General features: G+C 42.1%; 1 protein-coding gene across 1 annotated transcript in view; it reads left to right on the forward strand.

The window, feature by feature from the left end:
• The window catches only part of LOC126183839 (relaxin receptor 1-like), an 847,723-nt gene that overhangs the window by 421,880 nt on the left and 404,452 nt on the right, over positions 1–21,391 (forward strand). The window contains exon 5 of the mRNA XM_049926099.1: positions 17,944–18,015. Coding sequence (XP_049782056.1) covers positions 17,944–18,015 — 72 coding nt within the window. The remainder of the gene's footprint in view (positions 1–17,943; positions 18,016–21,391) is intronic.

Here is a 21,391-nt window from a genome sequence, read left to right on the forward strand (position 1 = left end):
TACTGAAACCAATCAGCCAGTCACATGAAAAACTTGAGGCTGGTCTCAGGGTGGGAGTAAAATTACAATAAAATAATAAAAAAATAGCCTCAGTAGTTTGCTGGTAGTCTATGTAATCAGATAGCAGCTAATTACCTTGATAGCTACATCTTGTCAGTAGTAAGAGTCCAGCTGTTATAAGCCAATTTTCTTCCCTTGTTCCTATTAATCACTTCTTCCTCCTCCTTTCCCTGCAACCTCCACCATCCCACGAACTCTTTGCCACCTGGCTCACCACCTTATCGCACCTCCCCCCACCCCCCTCCGAAGCCATCCAGCCCCCAACTCGCTCCCTCTACCCATGCCATACATGATACGTTTTGATCATACAGTTTTTCGTATATTGTTTAGTTTCTCTCTGTTTTCACCCTCCATGTTGTTAAAATCAATTCCCCCCTAAATTCCCCCAATTCCCCCCCCCCTCGCCACCTTGTCTTTCTCATTATTGGTCTATTGCGACTGCAATGCTTTGCAATTAGTCTCTTATATGTAACTGGATTCCCTAGGTGCAGGTGGTTAATTATATGAATCTGTTAATTCTCACAGGCAGAACATTGTCAGGTTGCAGTAGCTGCTACAACTATTTCTTTGTTATTCAATATGTTGTTATATTCAGTAAACTGCATTCAGTAGATTGCAATCAGTGCGCTAGTTTCAATAATTTGCAGACAGTGGCAATACTCAACTTACCACTAATTCACTATTTACAGCCAATCGTTAGTATTTTACTCACTGTAGCTTGACCATATAGCGTTGCGCTTTGTTGCTGCTAGTTACCTATATACACTTACATTTAAAAAGCTGCTCACAGCTGCAATTTGTATGTTACATTTGTTACATATCGTTAGCTTTATTCATCATATTTTTAACACAGCTTTTTTGGTAACTTGTTCATGTATAGTAAGAGGTTCTTAGGCATCTACAGACATAAGTCGTGAAGCATTTTCAGATTTTAATGTTTAGTCATTTACAATGCCAGGTAGTTAACCATTTATTGTTACAGATGCAAAGCCAGCCACAGCCTACAAATGGTGATTCATTTTTCTTACAGGTGATTAGCTATATGTAAACAATGACCTACAGACATTCTATTCTTAAAATTCCAGATGGTCTACTTTATGGTTGGAAGTAGTATTTACGATTAATAAGCACTTTTACTCAGTCTGTGTCAGGTAGTGTAACCTACTGTACTGATTTGATAGAACTAATAGGAATGTCGCCAGTTACATTTACTTAACAAACCGTATTTAGGACTTTGCACACATTTCTCAACTAGTTATTCCACTGTAATAAAAGTATATAACGATGCCCACGTTTCCTTTCTCTTACAGTTATTTCTGACCCTACATTTTGGCTACTGACTAGGAATTATTTCTCCATTTACTCCAGTTATTGCTTCTCGCACCTTGGTGCATCTCGCGGTGCGGAATCTGTGCGGCCTTATTTCCTGCTAGCACGCTATTGACGTCTCTACACCAGTTCAGCGACGTGTTATAAAATTTACCATACTACTGGTGTGCATGCCGCTAGTTACCGTTCTTTCACGAATCGTATTTGAGACCAGCATATATTCCAGTACTAGTTGTTTCACTACAATATAATTGTGCACACGCCTCCTTTCCTCTACAAGAACTTCCTGACAATTAATATTAGCTACTGACTGAGAATTGTCCCTCCACTTACCCCAGTTGCGACTTCCAGCCTCATGCACTTTGTTGTCGCCGACAGATTCCCTGCTAGCACCCTTATGACCTCACTACAGCTGTTTCGGATATTAGTTTCCAAATTTCCCATCCATAGCGCCACGTGTCGTTTGTGTTAACTTATTTTATCATTAGGTTTTTGTGTATTACTGAGTACGCTGCTTATGCTCACTTACGTTTTCACTGATGAAAGAGTTTTCTTTTTTTATTTTATCGTACTTTTACCCCCAGCTTGAGACCATCTACAAGTTATGCATATCATTGGCTGATTGGTGCCAGTACTGGCATGATGTAAGCACTTGTTGTTTGGTTTCCTTATACCATGTTTTTACAGGCAGCATGAACCACGTAACCATTTACGAGCTTTGCATTATTCTTACCTGCCTTCTACTTGTTTGTGGTATATTTTTTCTGTACATTCTTTTGAAGAAGGGCAATAGGTGCTTGAAACCGGCAAAGGAATAAAATTTCTTTTGTGCAATTGGCTGCTGATTAATTCAACAATGTCCTCTAACAATCTGTGTGCCTCTATTATATTTATTATATATAATTTTCATTCGTCTCTCTTATAACACAAAATTAAGATTTCTAGTGTTAAACTGAGACAAATTCAGTCCATTAGAAGCAGTCTGCTCAACTGAATTTGCCGAGAGAGGTCCCGCAGTGGTTAGCACACTAAACTTGCTTTCGTAAGTAAGCTAGTCGGATCTCTGTTTGGTCACTACGTATAAGTTTCCCATGGTTCCTCTAAATCATTTTAGACAAATGCTGGACTGGTCCTTTTGCGATGTGCGTGGTCGATATCCTTCCCAGTCATTCTCTCAATCCGATACCGGTCTCCGTAGAAATATTTATTACTTTGACTCTATATCACAATTCACAAACTTGAAATTTCATCTAGCAGTATACTTTACTGTAGGTTACCATTAAACTAGCATTTTAAGCAACACAAACAAAAAAAACAAATATTTTGAATAGTTCTCAAATAAATTCAAGATAACGACAGTTTATAGCCGATTTAGTAGTTAGTCCAACTGATGCAGAAATGAGGGGGAATGCCACAGAGTTTAAAATTTCCCTAATGTTGTGTTTGCAGTTCTGGACCCCAAACTACTACACTTAGCATTCGCCCTTTATGCTGTTTAACAATGATATCTGCCAGACTGCTGTCGCCAACGAGTTTACATTTCATACAGTGGCTAAAACACGATTTACAGCACTCCTTGTGGCAAACAACGTTAACTCGGCCGCCATGTTGACGGTGATCAGAAAACTGAGAGGAGCCAATCATGTCCACGTGGAAAGCGAAATGCTTTATTTGGTGCATCGTTTAATTTTTCTTTGCAGTTTGTTTACCGAAATATAAATTAAACGTGCCTAAAGTGTGTTTGTCGTTCAATTGCGCAAATCTAACTGGCAGGAGCTAACGTAGAAATGGGCAGGAAATATGAAAGGGGACAAATTGTTTCGTACTACAACGGGCTACATCTGCTCAAATCACTTTGTAGAGAAACATATGTACGACGCAAATGAGCAGAGACGCCCTTTATCCAAGGCAGTCCCAACTATCTTTAATTTTCCACAACATTTATAAAAAAAGTGCGAAATCTCGCAACTTTCTACAATTTGGTCAACAATACTCTCAATGAGTCATCATTAGCACATAGTATGTCTGCAACTTAATAATTATACTGCTTTTACATATTTTCATATAGACAAAAATACAGTTTCTATCATGTAACCACAACGCATTTCGAAGTTTTCTCCATTATCCTCAGGCGGTACCCGCTCATTTTGCGTTGATTTACGTTCATTTTGCGAGCAACAAGAAGTTATCGCAGCTGGGCGAAAATATTTTGAGGCGTCCTACAGTTTTGTCTACATTGAAAAGTTTATGGGTATTTCGACTACAACTTTGCTTGTTGCTGCCACTGCAGATAGAAATCACCGCTGTTGCTGTTTTCTGAGAAGGATTGAAGCTAGCATGAGCTATTTGAAGTTAGTCAAAGTCAATATCGTGGGAGGGGAGGGGGGGGGGGTTTGAGGGTAACACAGCAGAGAACGCCTTTATCTACAGATAAAAGCCCGCAGCTCGTGGTCGTGCGGTAGCGTTCACCCTTCCCACGCCCGGGTTCCCGGGTTCGATTCCCGGCGGGGTCAGGGATTTTCTCTGCCTCGTGATGGCTGGGTGTTGTGTGATGTCCTTAGCTTAGTTAGGTTTAAGTAGTTCTAAGTTCTAGGGGACTGATGACCATAGATGCTAAGTCCCATAGTGCTCAGAGCCATTTGAACCATTTTTGTACAGATAAAATGGCGGACGGGTATTCAATTTGCTTCAGATATGGCGGACGTATAGCAACTCTATGAAATTTAAACTCGTTGGCTGTTACCACAGTAGCTACTAATACTATGCAGCCATCACTATAATACGATAGACTGAAGCAGAACCCTCCGAGGACACCACATATAGCCACACAGCATGCCTGTGATTTCATTATGGGCCAGATTACGCAGTGACAAGCGTGGCACCAGTCTAGCCATCAACATACCACGTGGAGTCGCCGGCGTAGATAGGTCCATACCCTGCACTGATTCTGTGACCAAGCAAAATTGTGGTCAAAGATATAAGACCCGTTACGTCGATGCCATCTTTCCTCTTTGTATAAGACCGTTTCCTAAGCATTGATTCCACGTGTGCATTGCTTTAAACATGAGAACCTGCTTTTCCAAATCTTTATTAAGTTATAAATTACTATTCTGAGGGATTTCAAACTTATTGTTAGCTTACGTACAGTTATATTACATAAAGATAAAGTTAAAACAGAATCTTAATAAAGACAAATATATTAAATTTCAGTATCTTATTAATAAAGAAAATGTAGTCTATAAAACAAATGGAGTGGTAACGAAAAAATACATAAATACTTGCAGAGGCATTATCAGAGACTGGAATTCAGTCAAGACTAGCATTGCCATTGGCTTGCTTAACTAGTAGTTCTATTGAAGTAACAGAGCTCCACCGATATAGAACAAGTCTTGGCCAAACCCAAATAAATCCATCCCATACGAGTCCGCGCCCATCTGATTTGAATTAGCTATAATCGGTATACGTTTAATAAGATCATACCTACATCAGGCTATCTATAATAGCATTCACGCTCATATTTGTGCTTATTGAAACCCATGTGAATGCAGAGATTACCGTACTTAATTATCAAAGTGTTTGATGAGTTGACATCTGAACTGAGTTCAATGTGATTATCCCAACTGTTGCACTAGTTGGTGTCATGATACCATTTTCATAATTTTTTAGATTTTTTGTTTATTGACTGAGACTTCCGTTTTGTCAGAAAAAAAGGTAGGGTTTCTTCATAGTTTTCAGATGCATACACGTTAAATTAAGGAATATATCAAACCATTATGTATGTAATTCATGTATAAACTATGCCGTTATACTTGAATTTGACTGGAAGCTTTGGTTTTATTCTTGAACGTGCTTTGAACTTGGTCAGAAAGTTGAAGGAAGATTAAGAGTTTAACGTCCCGTCGACGAAGGGGTCATTAGAGACGCAGCACAAGTTCGACTTGGGGAAAGAATTCGGTGGTGTCCTCACCGAACGACCATTCCAACATTTGTCTTAATCAGTTGAAAGAAACAACGTAAAATCTAAATCTGGATGGTTTGACGATGAGCTGAACCACCGTCCTGTCGAAAGCAAGCCCAGTATCTTACATTGCACCATCACGCTGAGTTCCTAGCTTGAGATCTGAAACGTGGAGAAAAATTGGATGAAGGAAATAAAGCTTAAGAAGTGAAGTTGATGAGTTCTGGTACTTCGTATTCGCATAAGGACGTAGAAAATACACATCAAAGAAAGTTTTTGCATCACCTCCACCTCGGTTCCGAGAGTTCCGGAACCTATACAGAAGACTGGAGATCAACGTAAACATAATTTCCTCCCTTTGTATTGCTCATGAAAGCCAGACATTGCATGTTGTACCACCATACGGCAAGATCTTCAGAGGTGGTGGACGAGTTTCTGTACACACTGGTACCTCTAATACCGAGTAGCACGACCTCTTGCATTGATGCATGCCTGTATTCGTCGTGGCATACTTTCCACAAGTTCATCATGGTACTGTTGATCCAGATTGTCCCACTCCTCAACAGCGATTCGGCGTAGATCCCTCAGAGTGGTTGGTGGGTCACGTCGTCCATAAACAGCCCTTTTCAATCCCAGGCATGTCCGATAGGGTTCATGTCTGGAGAACATGCTGGCCACTCTATTCGAGCGATGTCGTTATCCTGAAGGAAGTCATTCACAAGATGTGCACGATGGGTGCGCGAATTGTCGTCCATAAAGACTCCCAAGATGCTACTCCAGGCACGTATAAAATGAATGTGCGCAACGGAAAATACTGAACGCAAAAATGAAGATTTGGCCCTGTCTCACTACCCCCTGAAGCAGATCTTAGGATCTCTTAAGGGTGATATTATATCCTCCTTCTTACTCTTTAACGTATAAATTACAACGTAAACATAAATGAATAATTAAGGAAACTAGTAACTACAAATGATAAATTCTGTTTCTGCTTATACATTTACTGCGGATTAAAACCCCTTTATATATTAGAAATGTTTATTTATCAATGTTCAGTGTACAGGAAGAGATAAAAATGGATTTTCAAACTAATATGATTGATGAATTGCCCCCAAATCTGCCCTTTTTATGGCTACGCGATCTAAGATAAATAATGCGAAATGACTGACATCAAACACTAGAAGACACTACTTTCAATGATGATCTACAGTGGTGTGCAACCTCAGTTTAAATAAAATTTACGTGATCACAGCTGTTTAGCTTTATAGCCCTAATAAGCCGAAGCAATTAGTAATATCACCGTATGTACTGCGTCTGGTGCGTTGGAGTGATCGTTCTCATACACGTCTGCGACGATGGAAGAACTCCAGCCACAAAATAAAAACTCTTTCAAACACTAGGACGGCAGAAGGCGGTCCCGTGACTAGTATGATGTAATACTGCCTTCTCTTCTCTGTGTTCTACGGACAAGAAAAGCGAGTTCCCAGCCACAAGGATGGAATTCAGACAGCGTCTCTACGTGAGTATAGACAGAGGAAGTACTCTCAATCACTGAATGCGTACTCAACGACTATTCCCTACCAGGAGGCAAAGTCCGAAATCGTATAAGTTCGCAACAGTACAGTGCCTAACCATTCTAACTATAAAATCTCCTGAGAGAAAAGACAGCAAGTCCGTCTGTACCAACAAAATCTAATACTGAGCGACCGTCCAACATGGGCGCACAAAACGGAAGACTTCTTCTCTCCACCGCTGGCTTCCCACCAAAGCTCGGCTCCCCTCCGTCGTAACTCAGAAGGCGAATCATATTCACGAAATCATGGAATATCCTCCCTCTCTACAGATTCTTCGAACGCCGACCAACCATATTTTAGTCTTTTGTCGTCCAACGCGGAAATTTTGCGAGGAAATACCTATACTCATACAACGGTACGCTTCTCAGAGTAAAAACCCTCGGAAATAACCCAGCCCGCGATTTCCGAGGTAACGATTCCTCGTTCCTCTCTGCTGCGATCAAGATTTTCAGAGTTTCTGAAGTATTAACCGGTTATCCTTCCGGCCCCCGCTACAATACCAGCCGGCCGCCGTTGTATTGTGCTTCCGCGCTCAGGTGCCCAGACCGTCCGTCTTGACACTTCCTGTGTACAGCAGGACCAACACACCTGTGCTGGATTTTCCACCCACGGCTTGAGTTGCGCCTGCCGTTTCATTTCCACTGGCGTTCCAACCTCTACTAGTATAGGCGATCATTCATTATGCCGTTTTGATAATAAAGACATTCCGTCACCTTTCATGCAATAAGCGTTAACAATTATTTACAAGGTGTACGTGACAATGTCAAGCTTCTTTAAATATTCATATATACGATGTACAACGTATCAAATGATACCTAATTCCGGTTGTAAATCACGGCAGAGTATGTAGATGAGTGCTTGTAAGGTGCGAAATTACAGCCACGTTACAAGACGAATGCCTCGCCAATATGCTGCCGATACGGTTGCACTATCGGTCGGAGGATGGCATTCAAGTATCGTACAGCCGTTACGGCGCCTTCCATGACTACCAGCGGTGTACGTCAGCTCACATAATGCCACCCCAAAATAGCAGGGAACCTCCATCTTGCTGCACTCGCTGGACAGTGTGTCTAAGGCGTTCAGCCTGACCGGGTTGCCTCCAAACACGTCTCCGACAATTGTCTGGTTGAAGGCATATGAGACACTCATCAGTGAAGGGAACTTGATTCCAATCCTGAGCGATCCATTCGGCATGTTGTTGGGCCCATGTGTACCGCGCTGCGTGGTGTCGTGGTTGCAAAGATGGACCTCGCCATGGACGTCGGGAGTGAAGTTGCGCGTCATGCAGCCTACTGCGCACAGTCTGAGTCGTAACACGACGTCCTGTGGCTGCACGAAAAGCATTATTCAACATGGTGGCGTTGGTGTCAGGGTTCCTCCGAGCCATAATCCGTAGGTAGCGGTCATCCACTGCAGTAGCAGCCCTTGGGCAGCCTGAACGAGGCGTCATTGACAGTTCCTGTCTGTATCTCGTCCATGTCCGAACAACATCATTTTGGTTCACTCCGAGACGCCTGGACACTTCCCTTATTGAGAACCCTTCCTGGTACAAAGTAACAATGCAGACGCGATCGAACCGCGGTATTGACCGTCTAGGCATGGTTGAACTACAGACAATACGACCCGTGTACCTCTTTCCTTGTGGAATGACTGGAACTGATCGTACGTCGGACCCCCTCCGTGTAATAGGCGGTTCTCATGCATGGTTGTTTACATCTTTGGGCTGGTTTAGTGACATCTCTGAACAGTCAAAGGGACTGCGTCTGTGATACAATATCCACAGTCAACGTCTATCTTGGGGAGTTATGGGAACCGGGGTGAGGCAATACCTTTTTGGTGTGTTTATTCTGTGGTTATAATTACTCTTTCGCTACTTAAGAGAGCCCCAGGAAAAATGAGTAATCCTAGGATAATGAATCTTTGTGGAAACTTTTGTAAGGACATGCGGAAGATAAATGAAAAATAAACCACTGAAAGAAACACAATTTAATTTCCAATTGAGAGGCAAACACTTGTTGACTACGTTACGTGTTTACAATCCAGGTTAAAAACGTTGCTCAATGTGACGACCATTTGCATCCACGACAGCATGGAACCGCACTAGAGATTGCTCTACTGCTGCCCGAAACGTCTCGATGTTTGCTACTTTACTCGGTATGCTCATCTTAACTTCCAAAGTGTGTTAGTATCCTGCTGATCAACCCCGTCCTTCAGCTAATTCCAAAGCCAGAAATTACACGGGTTCATATCTTGAGATCTTGTTAGCCTCGCAGTGGGGAACAATCGGTCTATGGTTCGGTTTTCTCCAAATGTGTTAAAGGCTAACGGAGCGACTTCACCAACAGCGTGAGGTGGAGCTCCATCGTGCATTAAAACAGTTGAGAACAAAGCACCTCCCTCCCACAGCAACATGAACCGTTCATGTGCATGTCCATGTTCCTTAGGGCCCGAGTTACTCAAAGAAAAATGGACCAGTCGTATACCGTTCCATGAAGTCACACCACAAAGTGACGCATTCACTATACAGAGGAACTTCATGAACATTCGTTTGCGGTGGCGATCCCGAAAAGTGACAGTTTTGAGTGTTAATTGCCACTATGAGCGTAAAGTATGCTTCACTACTCCACAAAATGTTCCCAAGCCACTTGTCGTCAACTTAAACCCTTGCTATAAACGTAAGAACAAAGTCTACTCGAAATTCCCTGTCAACATGTACAAAAGGTTCAAGAAAATACATCTGAGACTCCATAAGACGATACAGCACATACAATTCAACAAAACATGTAAAAAGAACGATTTAATTCCAAGTTATATTCATGTAAATACTAAAAACAGTTCTACAGTGGCACAAAAGTCAAAATCAATTGCATAACGATGTTGGTTTCTGAATGATGTAGAAAACCGCCCACGCAACCTGCCACTGAAGATGCCTTGCAGAGAATAAAGGCGAAACCCGGACGGCACGAAAATTGTGTTTCATTCAGTTGTAGTCAGACGGTCCAAAAACTATAAATTATCAACATACCGTAATATTACACGCAACTAGGGAAGACAGGACTAAAAAGTTGAAGACATTTCGCAGTTGTTCGTAGCACTTTTAGAACGGTGGACTATGGAATATTCAGCTGACATGACACAGTTCGTGCTCTTCTTGAAAAGTGCACATTGCGTCCAGCATTCTCGAATATGGCAACAGTAACTTCAACAGTTTGTGGTGCAATTGGTCGTCGGGCTCAGCCAGAGCAATTCCAAAGTTTCCAGTTAATTCGAACTTCCAAATCATTTTCTTCAACCCCGGCGCAAAAGGAAGAGCTCTCCGTATTACTGTAATGGGTCGATACTCGCCAAATCAGCAGCACTATTGCTGTTCTTATGACGAAACAGCTTTACGAGTAAAGTGCTGCTCACCTTGGACAGACCCATGCTGACTGTCTACAGCTGTAATGAACAGTGATGCTTGTGTTTCAACCCTACGTCGCCGTACAAATACCAAGGCTTAATAGCGAGTCACGACGCTAAAACTACTAACGATGTAAATTCTGTAACACACAGTCGGAACATCATTCCCGTAAAGTTGAATAACCACTCAGTAAATAATTTTCCGTCTACACGGCTCAAACAGCGAAAGTTTAATTATACACTCTGCAAATACTGAACCTCTATCGAGGTCACGATCAATACTGGAAAGCGTTTAGCGGCTTCAGAACACTTATCAACTGCAATGGGATTTTGGGCTGGAAAATTTTAAAACAACGCTAATAATTTTCTTCGAAACAGGTAAGCAGTTATACCAATTAAGAGGATTAAGATTACAATTGCTAATGTCAATGTGCAAACTGTGGCACCTGACGTATTCTTAAAAGGAGAAAGCCCACTGGAGAATCCAAAGGTTGCATTTACTTTTGCACTAAATGTACTTCTTGCTCTTGTTATAGAGTATTGATTTCTGTAGTGTGAAGTAAAAACGCATTGCGTGGCTCACAGGATTCATATTTACAGTACATTCAGCACCAAAGAAACTGGTGATATAGTTCAGAGGTATTAAGAACTATGGTGAATTGGGAGTGAACTGTCAAGCTGAAAATAAACAAATGTTTTAATATCTGGTAATGTGTCTAAAAGCCACGCCATAGATATGCGTACAGAAATGCATTTTTTTGTGTGTAGTATTAAGATTTGTATGACTCTCTGCAAAACTAAAGCTACTTTTCAAAAAAACATTTGTGAACTGTAGAAGTGACTGTATTGAAAAAATGGCGAACCAGTGTTTCAGCCAATGTTTTAAGTGACATTCATCACAATACGTAGTTTCATACCACCACACACTCCGCTGTAGAGTGAAAATTTCATTCTAGAAACAATACGTAATGTTATTGGAACAATTTCACTCGAACTCTAATCTACTGCCTTCTCTGCTCCTCCTAAGCACCTATAACAAGAGTTTAATAAATTTCGCCGTATGTTTGGACATCGGGAATGAGCGTCTGAGGCTTTTTATTGGCATAAATTATGTTGGCATTTTAGTGGCAGAATTTGGCGAATTAGGGGGGGGGGGGGACTGCTTTGAGGCGTGATTCCGCTGGCGTCGATAAAGGTTAAAATGGTGTTAACAAGGACCACACCTAACAATCACATTTTTTAAATTGTTTATTTATGCTATCTGAAGTTCAGAACACAAATGTTAACCAACGAAAGCAGTTCAGTGCAAGTATCAAAACTTCTCGAGAAAATGGACTTTGAAGTTTTCGGAGAGTCTTTAATGTATTAACATTAAGGCGACTGTCATGAGCGGTCGCGTGGTTCACCCGCTAGCATTGGAGGGCGATAATTGCTTATCGACTGAACGCTCGTTCGAATCCCACTTTGGTCACATTTTTAATTTTATTCTAGTTTTCGTTTGATTCGAATATCTATGTCAGCATATATACAATATAAGCCGATTAACAAATGTTTAATCACAATTTTTTTTTGAAAAATGCACAACATCTTGTTTCTAATTACACACTGGGTTCAAAATTCCAGTTTTCATTGCAAATATAAATTCTTAATTATCAATATTTTATGAACTATTGTTAATATATTTGTAATGCGTTTTTTTAATTTTAGCACTCTTTTATAAAATAATTACAATTGAGAATTTCCTTTAGAATATGTGCAATATGTAATTAGAAATAAGAAGACGTGCATTTTTATAAGAAATGATTAAATACTTGTTAATTAGTACATATCCGATGAATTTTATATTTACATGATGTAAGTATTCGAATTTAACGAAAAAAATAAAACGAAAGAAAAGACCACAGCGATAAAAGAAGAAAAATAGCCTTAAGTGAAGTATGTTCCCTCAGAAATCTTCAATGTCGATTTTCTCGAGAATTTTTGAGAGTTGTATCGAACTATTTCGGCTATTACTATTTCATATTTGACTTTTGAACTTCACGTTTTATAAATATAAGAAATTACAAAATTCCGATTGACGGGTGGTGGCTTCCTTGTTGCATGCATTCCGCGGAAGTGTTTACCACTGCACGTGATGGCTATGCCTCGCGACCGCTGTCGGTTTGTATGCCGTCTAGTATTGGCAGCCAAGACAATGGAAGCTTGTAATCATCTTTGCTGTTCATGTTGGAGGGCTGAAGAACTCCACGTTACATACGCGGACCAAGAGCGCTTACAGTATCTCAGCTTCCTTCCTCTCCATTTCTGTCATATGACCAGACTACAAAATTTATTAACCTCCTCTCGAAGGATTATATGTACTTGGGTAAACTCAGTGTATTTAGAATTCTAGTTTCATAGTTCCAGTAGTATTACATAACCTAATGAAGTCAGCTGAGGGTATGGCCGGTACATTTGTTAATGATTTTACAGTATACCGTAGTCTACAGCCAAGAATAATGTGGAAACTGGCTCCAACGCCGAAAACGTAGAACAATAAATCCATTGGCAAGCTGAAAGATAAAGCGTATTTTTGCAGTGACTTACTGCTTTCTATTTCTTTGATTCCAACTTAATATTCCTGCCCACATTCATACTGCTACTTAAATAAAGTTGAGGACACCTGTTTGCTTTTCTACCGTTAAGGACGTTAGTGCTGCGAGACTAGTCTTGAATTTATAAATTTATGTGGTTCGAGCAACCTAACAGAACAGAACTTTTATATTTCTTTGGTAAGCCACAAAAATTTTTGTGCATGGACATAATTGTCATTGTAGATTTACTAGGGGAGCATAAGTACGTTTAATGAAATGTGACACAAGCACAGTGGAGGGCATAGTGATGCAGTGTATAAAATTTGTGGAATTTAAGACAGTCTTTGATCGAAAAAAGTATTTCTTTATTTTATGACTGGTTTCGATGTATATTATCATCAGATATGTATGTCTTGCTAAGCTAGTATATCTCCTTTTGTCTGGCCTTATTCCGTATCTTCACGCGTTCGACATGATAAACTGGATTTGATAATAATAGTGACAGAGGGTGACCAGGTGTCCTCCCTGTCGCCAAATTCCCCCCCACCCCCTTCACCCCCTTCCCCGGCTGGAATTTTTGTACCCCAGGTGACTGCGTCTAGTGTTCTTCCATGTGAAAGAGTGAGAATGTTTGAGAATATTTATTACTGGGTTACTGATAGTATAAGAACGTATATTGTCCAGCATACGTTGCGTCCTCAAGTGATAAGTGAGCTGTGGCAGACATTACTCACAAATAGACCTTAGACCATCGTTGGCGGGAATCCACTTCCCGCAGTCAAATGTCCTCATTATAGTAGCAACAATGGCGGTGATCTGCATGCACAAGATTTATGGAAACTTGAAGAGAGCCTCCACCATTTAAAAAATAGTTCAAACGGCTCTGAGCACTATGGGACTTAACTTCTGAGGTCATCAGTCCCCTAGAACTTAGAACTAGTTAAACCTAACTGACCTAATGACATCACACAAAACCACGCCTGAGGCAGGATTTGAACCTGGGACTGTAGCGCCTAGAACCGCTCGGCCACCCCGGCCGGCTCCACAATTTAAAAGCTACACTGAAACATCTGTCCTCTCGTTCTCACACACACATGGACGTCACGTGATTACCCACGCTTAACGCGCCCGTAATCCATCCATTATTACGAAGCTCAGGGTGCGAGACAAATGCGCAATGTATTGTGTCGCTGATTCACAAGGAAAAGTTTATCGGCAGACATGAGCCACTTCTCGGCACTGCTACGTCCATGAAACGGTGATGATAAGACTCGCCAGCATCATTAAGCCAGGGTTAAAATAATCGCTACGCCATTATCAGTGTTATACAGGGTGTTTCAAAAAGGTACTGCCATACTTTCAGGAAACATTTTTTTTTTTTATTAAAATGGCTCTGAGCACTATGGGACCCAACATCTATGGTCACCAGTCCCCCAGAACCTAGAACCTAGAACTACTTAAACCTAACTAACCTAAGGACAGCACACAACACCCAGCCATCACGAGGCAGAGAAAATCCCTGGCCCCGCCGGGAATCGAACCCGGGAACCCGGGCGTGGGAAGCGAGAACGCTACCGCACGACCACGAGATGCGGGCAGGAAATATTCCTCACACACAAACAAAGAAAAGATGTTATGTGGACATGTGTCCGGAAACGCTTAATTTCCATGTTAGAGCTCATTTTAGTTTCGTCAGTATGTACTGTACTTCCTCAATTCACCGCCAGTTGGCCAATTGTAGGAAGGTAATGTTGACTTCGGTGCTTGTGTTGACTTGCGACTCATTGCTCTACAGTACTAGCATCAAGCACATCAGTAAGTAGCATCAACAGGTTAGTGTTCATAACGAACGTGGTTTTGCAGTCAGTGCAATGTTTACAAATGCGGAGTTGGCAGATGCCCATTTGATGTATGGATTAGCACGGGGCAATAGCCGTGGCGCGGTACGTTTGTATCGAGACAGATTTCCAGAACGAAGGTGTCCCGACAGGAAGACGTTCGAAGCAATTGATCGGCGTCATAGGGACCACGGAACATTCCCGCCTATGACTCGCGACTGGGGAAGACCTAGAACGACGAGGACACCTGCAATGGACGAGGCAATTCTTCGTGCAGTTGACGATAACCCTAATGTCAGCGTCAGAGACGTTGCTGCTGTACAAGGTAACGTTGACCACGTCACTGTATGGAGAGTGCTACGGGAGAACCAGTTGTTTCCGTACCATGTACAGCGTGTGCAGGCACTATCAGCAGCTGATTGGCCTCCATCGGTACACTTCTGCGAATGGTTCATCCAACAATGCGTCAATCCTCAATTCAGTGCAAATGTTCTCTTTACGGATGAGGCTTCATTCCAACGTGATCAAGTCGTAAATTTTCACAATCAACATGTGTGGTCTGATGAGAATCCGCACGCAATTGTGCAATCACGTCATCAACACAGATTTTCTGTAAAAGTTTGGGAAGGCATTGTTGGTGATGTCTTGATTGGGCCCCATGTACTTCCACCTACGCTCAATGGAGCACGTTATCATGATTTCATACGGGATATTCTACCTGTGCTGCTAGAACATGTGCCTTTACAAGTACGACACAACATGTGGTTCATGCACAATGGAGCTCCTGCACATTTCAGTCGAAGTGTTCGTACACTTCTTAACAACGGATTTTGTGACCGATGGATTGGTAGAGGCGGACCAATTCCATGGCCTCCACGCTCTCCTGACCTCAACCCTCTTGACTTTAATTTATGGGGGCATTTGAAAGCTCTTGTCTACGCAACTTTGTACCAAATGTATAGACTCTTCGTGCTCGTATTATGGACGGCTGTGATACAATACGCCATTCTCCAGGGCTGCATCAGCGCATCAGGTATTCCATGCGACGGAGGGTGGATGCATGTATCCTCGCTAACGGAGGACATTTTGAAAATTTCCTGTAACAAAGTGTTTGAAGTCACGCTGGTACGTTCTGTTGCTGTGTGTTTCCATTCCATGATTAATGTGATTTGAAGAGAAGTAATAAAATGAGCTCTAACATGGAAAGTAAGAGTTTCCGGACACATGTCCACATAACATATTTTCTTTGTTTGTGTGTGAGGAATGTTTCCTGAAAGTTTGGCCGTACCTTTTTGTAACACCCTGTATACCTTTCAGTCATCCAAGTGTTTTAAAAAATACTCAAGATTCGATTACTAGATGGAAGAACGTAGAGCACCGGACACACGTCAAGAGAACATCCTCGCAAGTGTAAACCAGGATAACTGTTCGAAATTCAGGTATCACATAAGACACTTCAGGTTTCCATGGAAACAAATACGATACATTAGGTTCAATTTACAGCTGTCAAGTTAATTTTTTTTCTTTGAACAACATTTCCAGATTACTAACAACTTCATCATCTAATACAGGCCTTTTCTCACCAACCAAATACGCACTAAGCCACACTCTTGTCTAAAAAATCGGAAGAACGACTCAGGACTCCATTTTGGCACACGGGAAATTCTTGTAAATTTTCTGTACTGGAAGAAATATTTAGTCGGACACTATAGATCACTAACTTCCGATTTGATATAGGCAACACGTTTAAACACAAGGCCTGCAGCTTGTCTTTTACACGTAGAAATACTGTCCGATGCTCATAGCTTTTAGTGACTCCAGAAAATACCTCAAAAATCAGGTCTTTCACCAAATAGTCTCAGAAATCCTACAATGCAGATGTTATCATTTGTAATCCCCTTCTCACGCTGTTAACACTTGTCAGTAAACAGTGGTACTTTTTCGGGACTTCTTGCACATTTATTTCCAACTTAAAAGACGCTGTAGAAAATCCGATGTCTTGGGGAACAAAGTGAAATTCCGCTGGGTAACAGACATCGGCTCTTGCTTTGCTAACAGCCAAGAGACGTCCCCATGGCGTGGCCATCTACCTGGTCGCACTAAAAAGGAAATAACACCCCTACTTCTGCTACAGTCTGACTCGGATAATTTTTCCTTCGAGTCTTTGTCTCACTAGCTTCGTAAATGGTATTTTACAGCATGGCATAAAGCATAGGGAGGTGTTTCCTGGTACTTATTACTCTGTGGGCAGGTCCTGACAGGGTGGTCGATTATACCATGGATGCCTGGTCAGGCTATGCTAATCCTTTTACGCGAGTCTTTTCTTAGTAGCTGCAGTTCTGTAATGGCAAAATCCAGGTCGTTGATGTCCACAGGGATGTGCTCTCAGTGCTCTGTCTGTCCATACTGAGGTGTAACACTCATTTAAACAGCGCTCGCCAGTGGTGAAAGGAACAATGACTGCTAGGGAGGGCGAATATGACCTCGCTAAAAGACGGTCGAGCCAACCTTGCAACTCGATGGATGAGTGATCAACTAGAAATGAACAACTGGAATAGGGAAACTCCTGTACATATTGATGTTGCCTTGGAAAGAGTTGATAATAATTTTTTTCATTCTATAAATCTACCCTGGTTAAGAGATTCGGTTTAGTTAATGATTTGGCAATTATTTATGTTGCTGCAGCAGTCGTCAGTAAATCTAATGGAGGAAAGTGACTTGCGCCGCCTGTGCGTGAACCGTGTGAACCTTGTTATGTATGTAATGGGATTTTTGTATTCTTTTATGTGAGACAGTAACACGTCCGGTATTATCCTAAACTAGAGTATGGAACATTCAGGCTAGCCACTGTACCAAATCAACTCTCGTTAATCCAGAGTGCCGGTTCGATCTAAGTCTGGCACGCCATCCCGTCTGTAACGCTCTACGTGTAAGGCTATATCTGTAGGAAAAAAGAAAACCTTAATGACATCAGCTTAAAATTGGGTCACAGTATTGAATATGCTCAGCTAGCTTCTCTGATCATAGCGTGCAGGGTCCGTGATGGACAGTCACCAGCTTATCGTTATAATTGATCTATTTTAGAGAGTTAAGCAGTCCAGAAAGAACAGGAAAGTTTTCTTCTTTCACTTGTTCTGTCCCCTCATCCAGTGTATAACATAAAATTTTAATTTCTGGTGATTTTGAAGCAATATAATATTTTACTCTTCTTTCAGGAACCTGGATGACAATGGTCTTGAGTTTCTTCCACCTGGACTATTCGATGGGCAGACACAACTGGAAAGATTGTTAGTATATTATTTCCACAACTGTTCTCCTGTTTCTGAAAAGCTTTCGTAGTTTTCTGTTAACATGTAAGCTACAGTTTTACTTTCGCGAGTGCTTATTATTCCTAGTGCCTACATTTCGCACATACAGGGGTTGGACAAAAATGTGGAAACACCGTGAGAAATGCATGCTTGAACATAAATGCAGATGCTAACTAAGCCTGCAGGCTGTGGTGTTGTATTTGGCCATGAATGGCACCTGTGCAATGTCCTCAATACGTTACAAGTGTCAGTTGTGGTCAGAACTGTGTTCTGTGTAACTGTGAGTGGATATGTCGGAGCTCATTGAATTGGAACGTGAGCAAATTGTTGGCGCTCGAATGTTGGGTGCTCCCGTAACCAATGTAGCCGAAGTGCTTGGTGTTTCAGGAGGCACCGTATCGAAGATCTGTACTACATACAGGGAAAGCGGAAAAACACCTTCAGCTAAGTGACAACCCGGACCTAAGTGTTTTACGTGAGCGTGACTGACGACCATTGAAGTGAATTGTAAGGAAAAATAAGAGAACGACAGCTGCAAAAATCACTGCAGAACTGAATGCTGCACTTCCGAATTCTGTCAGCCCTAAAACAACATGAAGAGAACTCCACAAGCAGGGAAATGTAGGGAGATATAGAATTCCAGAACTACTAATCAGTGATGCAAACGTCCTTAACAGGAAGACATTGTGCCGAAGTCGTAAAACATGGGCCATGGAGCAATGGAAGAATGTCATTTGGCATGATGAATCTTCTTTCACGCTCTTTCCAACCTCTTGCTAAGTTTACGTCCCAAGAGTGAAACATGACTGGGGGTTCAGTGATGATTTGGGTAGCCATAACACGGTATTCCATAGACCCTCATGGTTACTTGACAAGTTCGCTTCACTGTCAAGGATGATGTGACCATTTTGGCTGATTAGGTCCATCTAATGGTAGAGTGGTTGCTCTCCAATGGTGACGCTGTATTTCAAGGGGACTGCTCGCATCGTCGAGGACATGTTTTGTGAGCGCGAAGATGAAATGGTGCATCTTCCCCGGCCGCCACAGTCATAACGCGTAATCGCTGTCCATCTTCATCATAGTTGCCTGAACTAGCCGTTATTTTGCGGGAATAATGGTATAAGATTCTTTTGAATACCATAGAAGACCTTGTGAGGATTGCAGTTGGGAAGGCGAGTGATCGATTTCGATTTATTGGGAGAATTTTGGAAAGTGTGGTTCATCTGCAAAGGAGACCGCATATACGACGCTAGTATGACCTATTCTTGAGTACTGCTTAAGTGTTTGGTAGCCCTAACAGATCGAATTTAAGGAAGATGTCGAAGAAATTCAAAGGCGGGTTGCTAGATTTGTTACCGGTAGATTTGAAAAACATGCAAGTATTGCGGAGACGCTTCGGGAACTCAAATGGGAATCCCTGGAGGGAAGGTGACGTTTTTCTCGAGGAACACTATTGAGAAAATTTAGAGAACCAGCATCTGAAGCTGACTGCAGAACGATTCTATTGCCGCCAACATACGTTTCGCGTAAGGACCACGAACAAATTAGGGCTCATACTGAAGCGTATAGATACTCATATTTCCCTTGCTCTCTTTGCGAGTGGAACAGGAAAGGAAATGTCTAATAGTGGTAAAGGGTACCCTCCGCCACGCACCATGCGGTAGCTTATGAAATATGTATATTGATGTAGATGTAGGATTTACACACTGATGAGCAAAAACATTATGTCCCTCTCCTTAATACCTTGTTTGTCCGTCTTTGGAACGAAATACACCACTGATGCTGCATATCAGGGATCCGACAGTTCGTTGCTAGGTTTGTGGAGATATGTGGCATTAGATGTCTATGTACAGGTTACGTAATTCGCGTAAATAACGAGCCACTGAGATGGGTACGCGGTGATGGCGACCGATAGCGATCCGGATGGGTTCCACAGGATTTACATCAGGAGAATTTGGTTGCCAAAACATCAACGTGAGTCTACTATAATGCTCCTGAAACCACTGTAGCACGGTTCTAGCTCCGACAATTATACTATTGGAAGATGACATCGCCGTCGGGGGAGATATCAAGCTTGAAGGGATGCAGGTGGTGGTGCGCTGCACGTTTCGAGCTACCGTTCACCTCGATGAAGGCGTTTATGGAGACGACCGTCGACTTAGTGTAGCAAAAATGTGATCCAGCTGAAGAACCGACGCGTTTCAATTGATTGACGGTCGAATATCGATGGTACCGTGGCCATTGCAATCGTAACTGTCGATGTCGTTGGGTCAACGTGTGAACACTAGGGCTGGTCTGCTGTGGAGCTCTATGTTCAACAACGTACGATGTACGTTGTGGTCTGAAACCCTTGTGCATGCACCAGTATTGTGCTCTTTGGACATAGATGCCACAGATCACCATCTATCCTTCTTTACAGAGCAGACAAGCTTCCGTGCCCCATTTTCTGTGAAAACTTGTGGATTTCCAAACATTTAGCGCCTAGTGGTAGTGTCACTGGCCTCCCTCTTTGCGTAGATGCTCACGACAGTAACACGTGAACCTTCGACCGTTTTTGAGATACTCATTCACAGGCTCTACGTTATAATAATACGCCCTTTGTGAAAGTCGCTAATCTCAGTGGATTTCCCCATTTGCAGTCCATGTCTTCGTTAGGGTGACCCTCCATCTGTGTCTGCTCCGCTTACATCTTTTGTTACAGCTTGATGTTAAGTCCCATTTGAACCATTTTTTTTTGTTACAGCGTCACGGGCCCGCAACGCCACCAGGCGGCATCGAACGTCGCGATGGGCAGTGGCAATAATGTTTTGGTTTATCGGTGTATTTATCCGTTCCAGGACGACTGGAATCTGTTTTGAATGCCACCGATTTTCCTACACTGTACTTTGCTTGTGTTGGGTTTTTCGTGTTTCAATATTTTTGTCCACCCCTGTATTTTCAAGTCATTTGTGCCCGTGTGTGTATTGTGTACGTGTCCTTATTGCATAACTGACACGTGATATCGGACTGCATTATACGTAGACTTAATTTTCTAGAAGATGATTCAACTCCTTGATTAGTTCAGTACTCCTTGAATACGCAGTGTGTGCCAGTTCCGTTAGGACTGCTTGTGTGAAATTCCAAACTGCAATGCTCTCTCGTGTACACTTGAGTTACGATCCTTCAAATTGCAACGACAGTCGCATAAAAGATCAAAGTGCTAGCATCGCTGCAGCAGGCGCCCTTACCTTAAATGTAACAGTACTTGTCTAGCACTAGTCGGAAAATGGCGGTGGATTAGTTAGGCAACAGCAAGTGTTATGTTATGTTTCGTGTTTGTGGGCGAGAATTCGTCAATTCTGACCCGAGTACAAAG

This window comes from Schistocerca cancellata, chromosome 4, assembly GCF_023864275.1.
Source record: "Schistocerca cancellata isolate TAMUIC-IGC-003103 chromosome 4, iqSchCanc2.1, whole genome shotgun sequence".
NCBI classification, from domain to species: domain Eukaryota; kingdom Metazoa; phylum Arthropoda; class Insecta; order Orthoptera; family Acrididae; genus Schistocerca; species Schistocerca cancellata.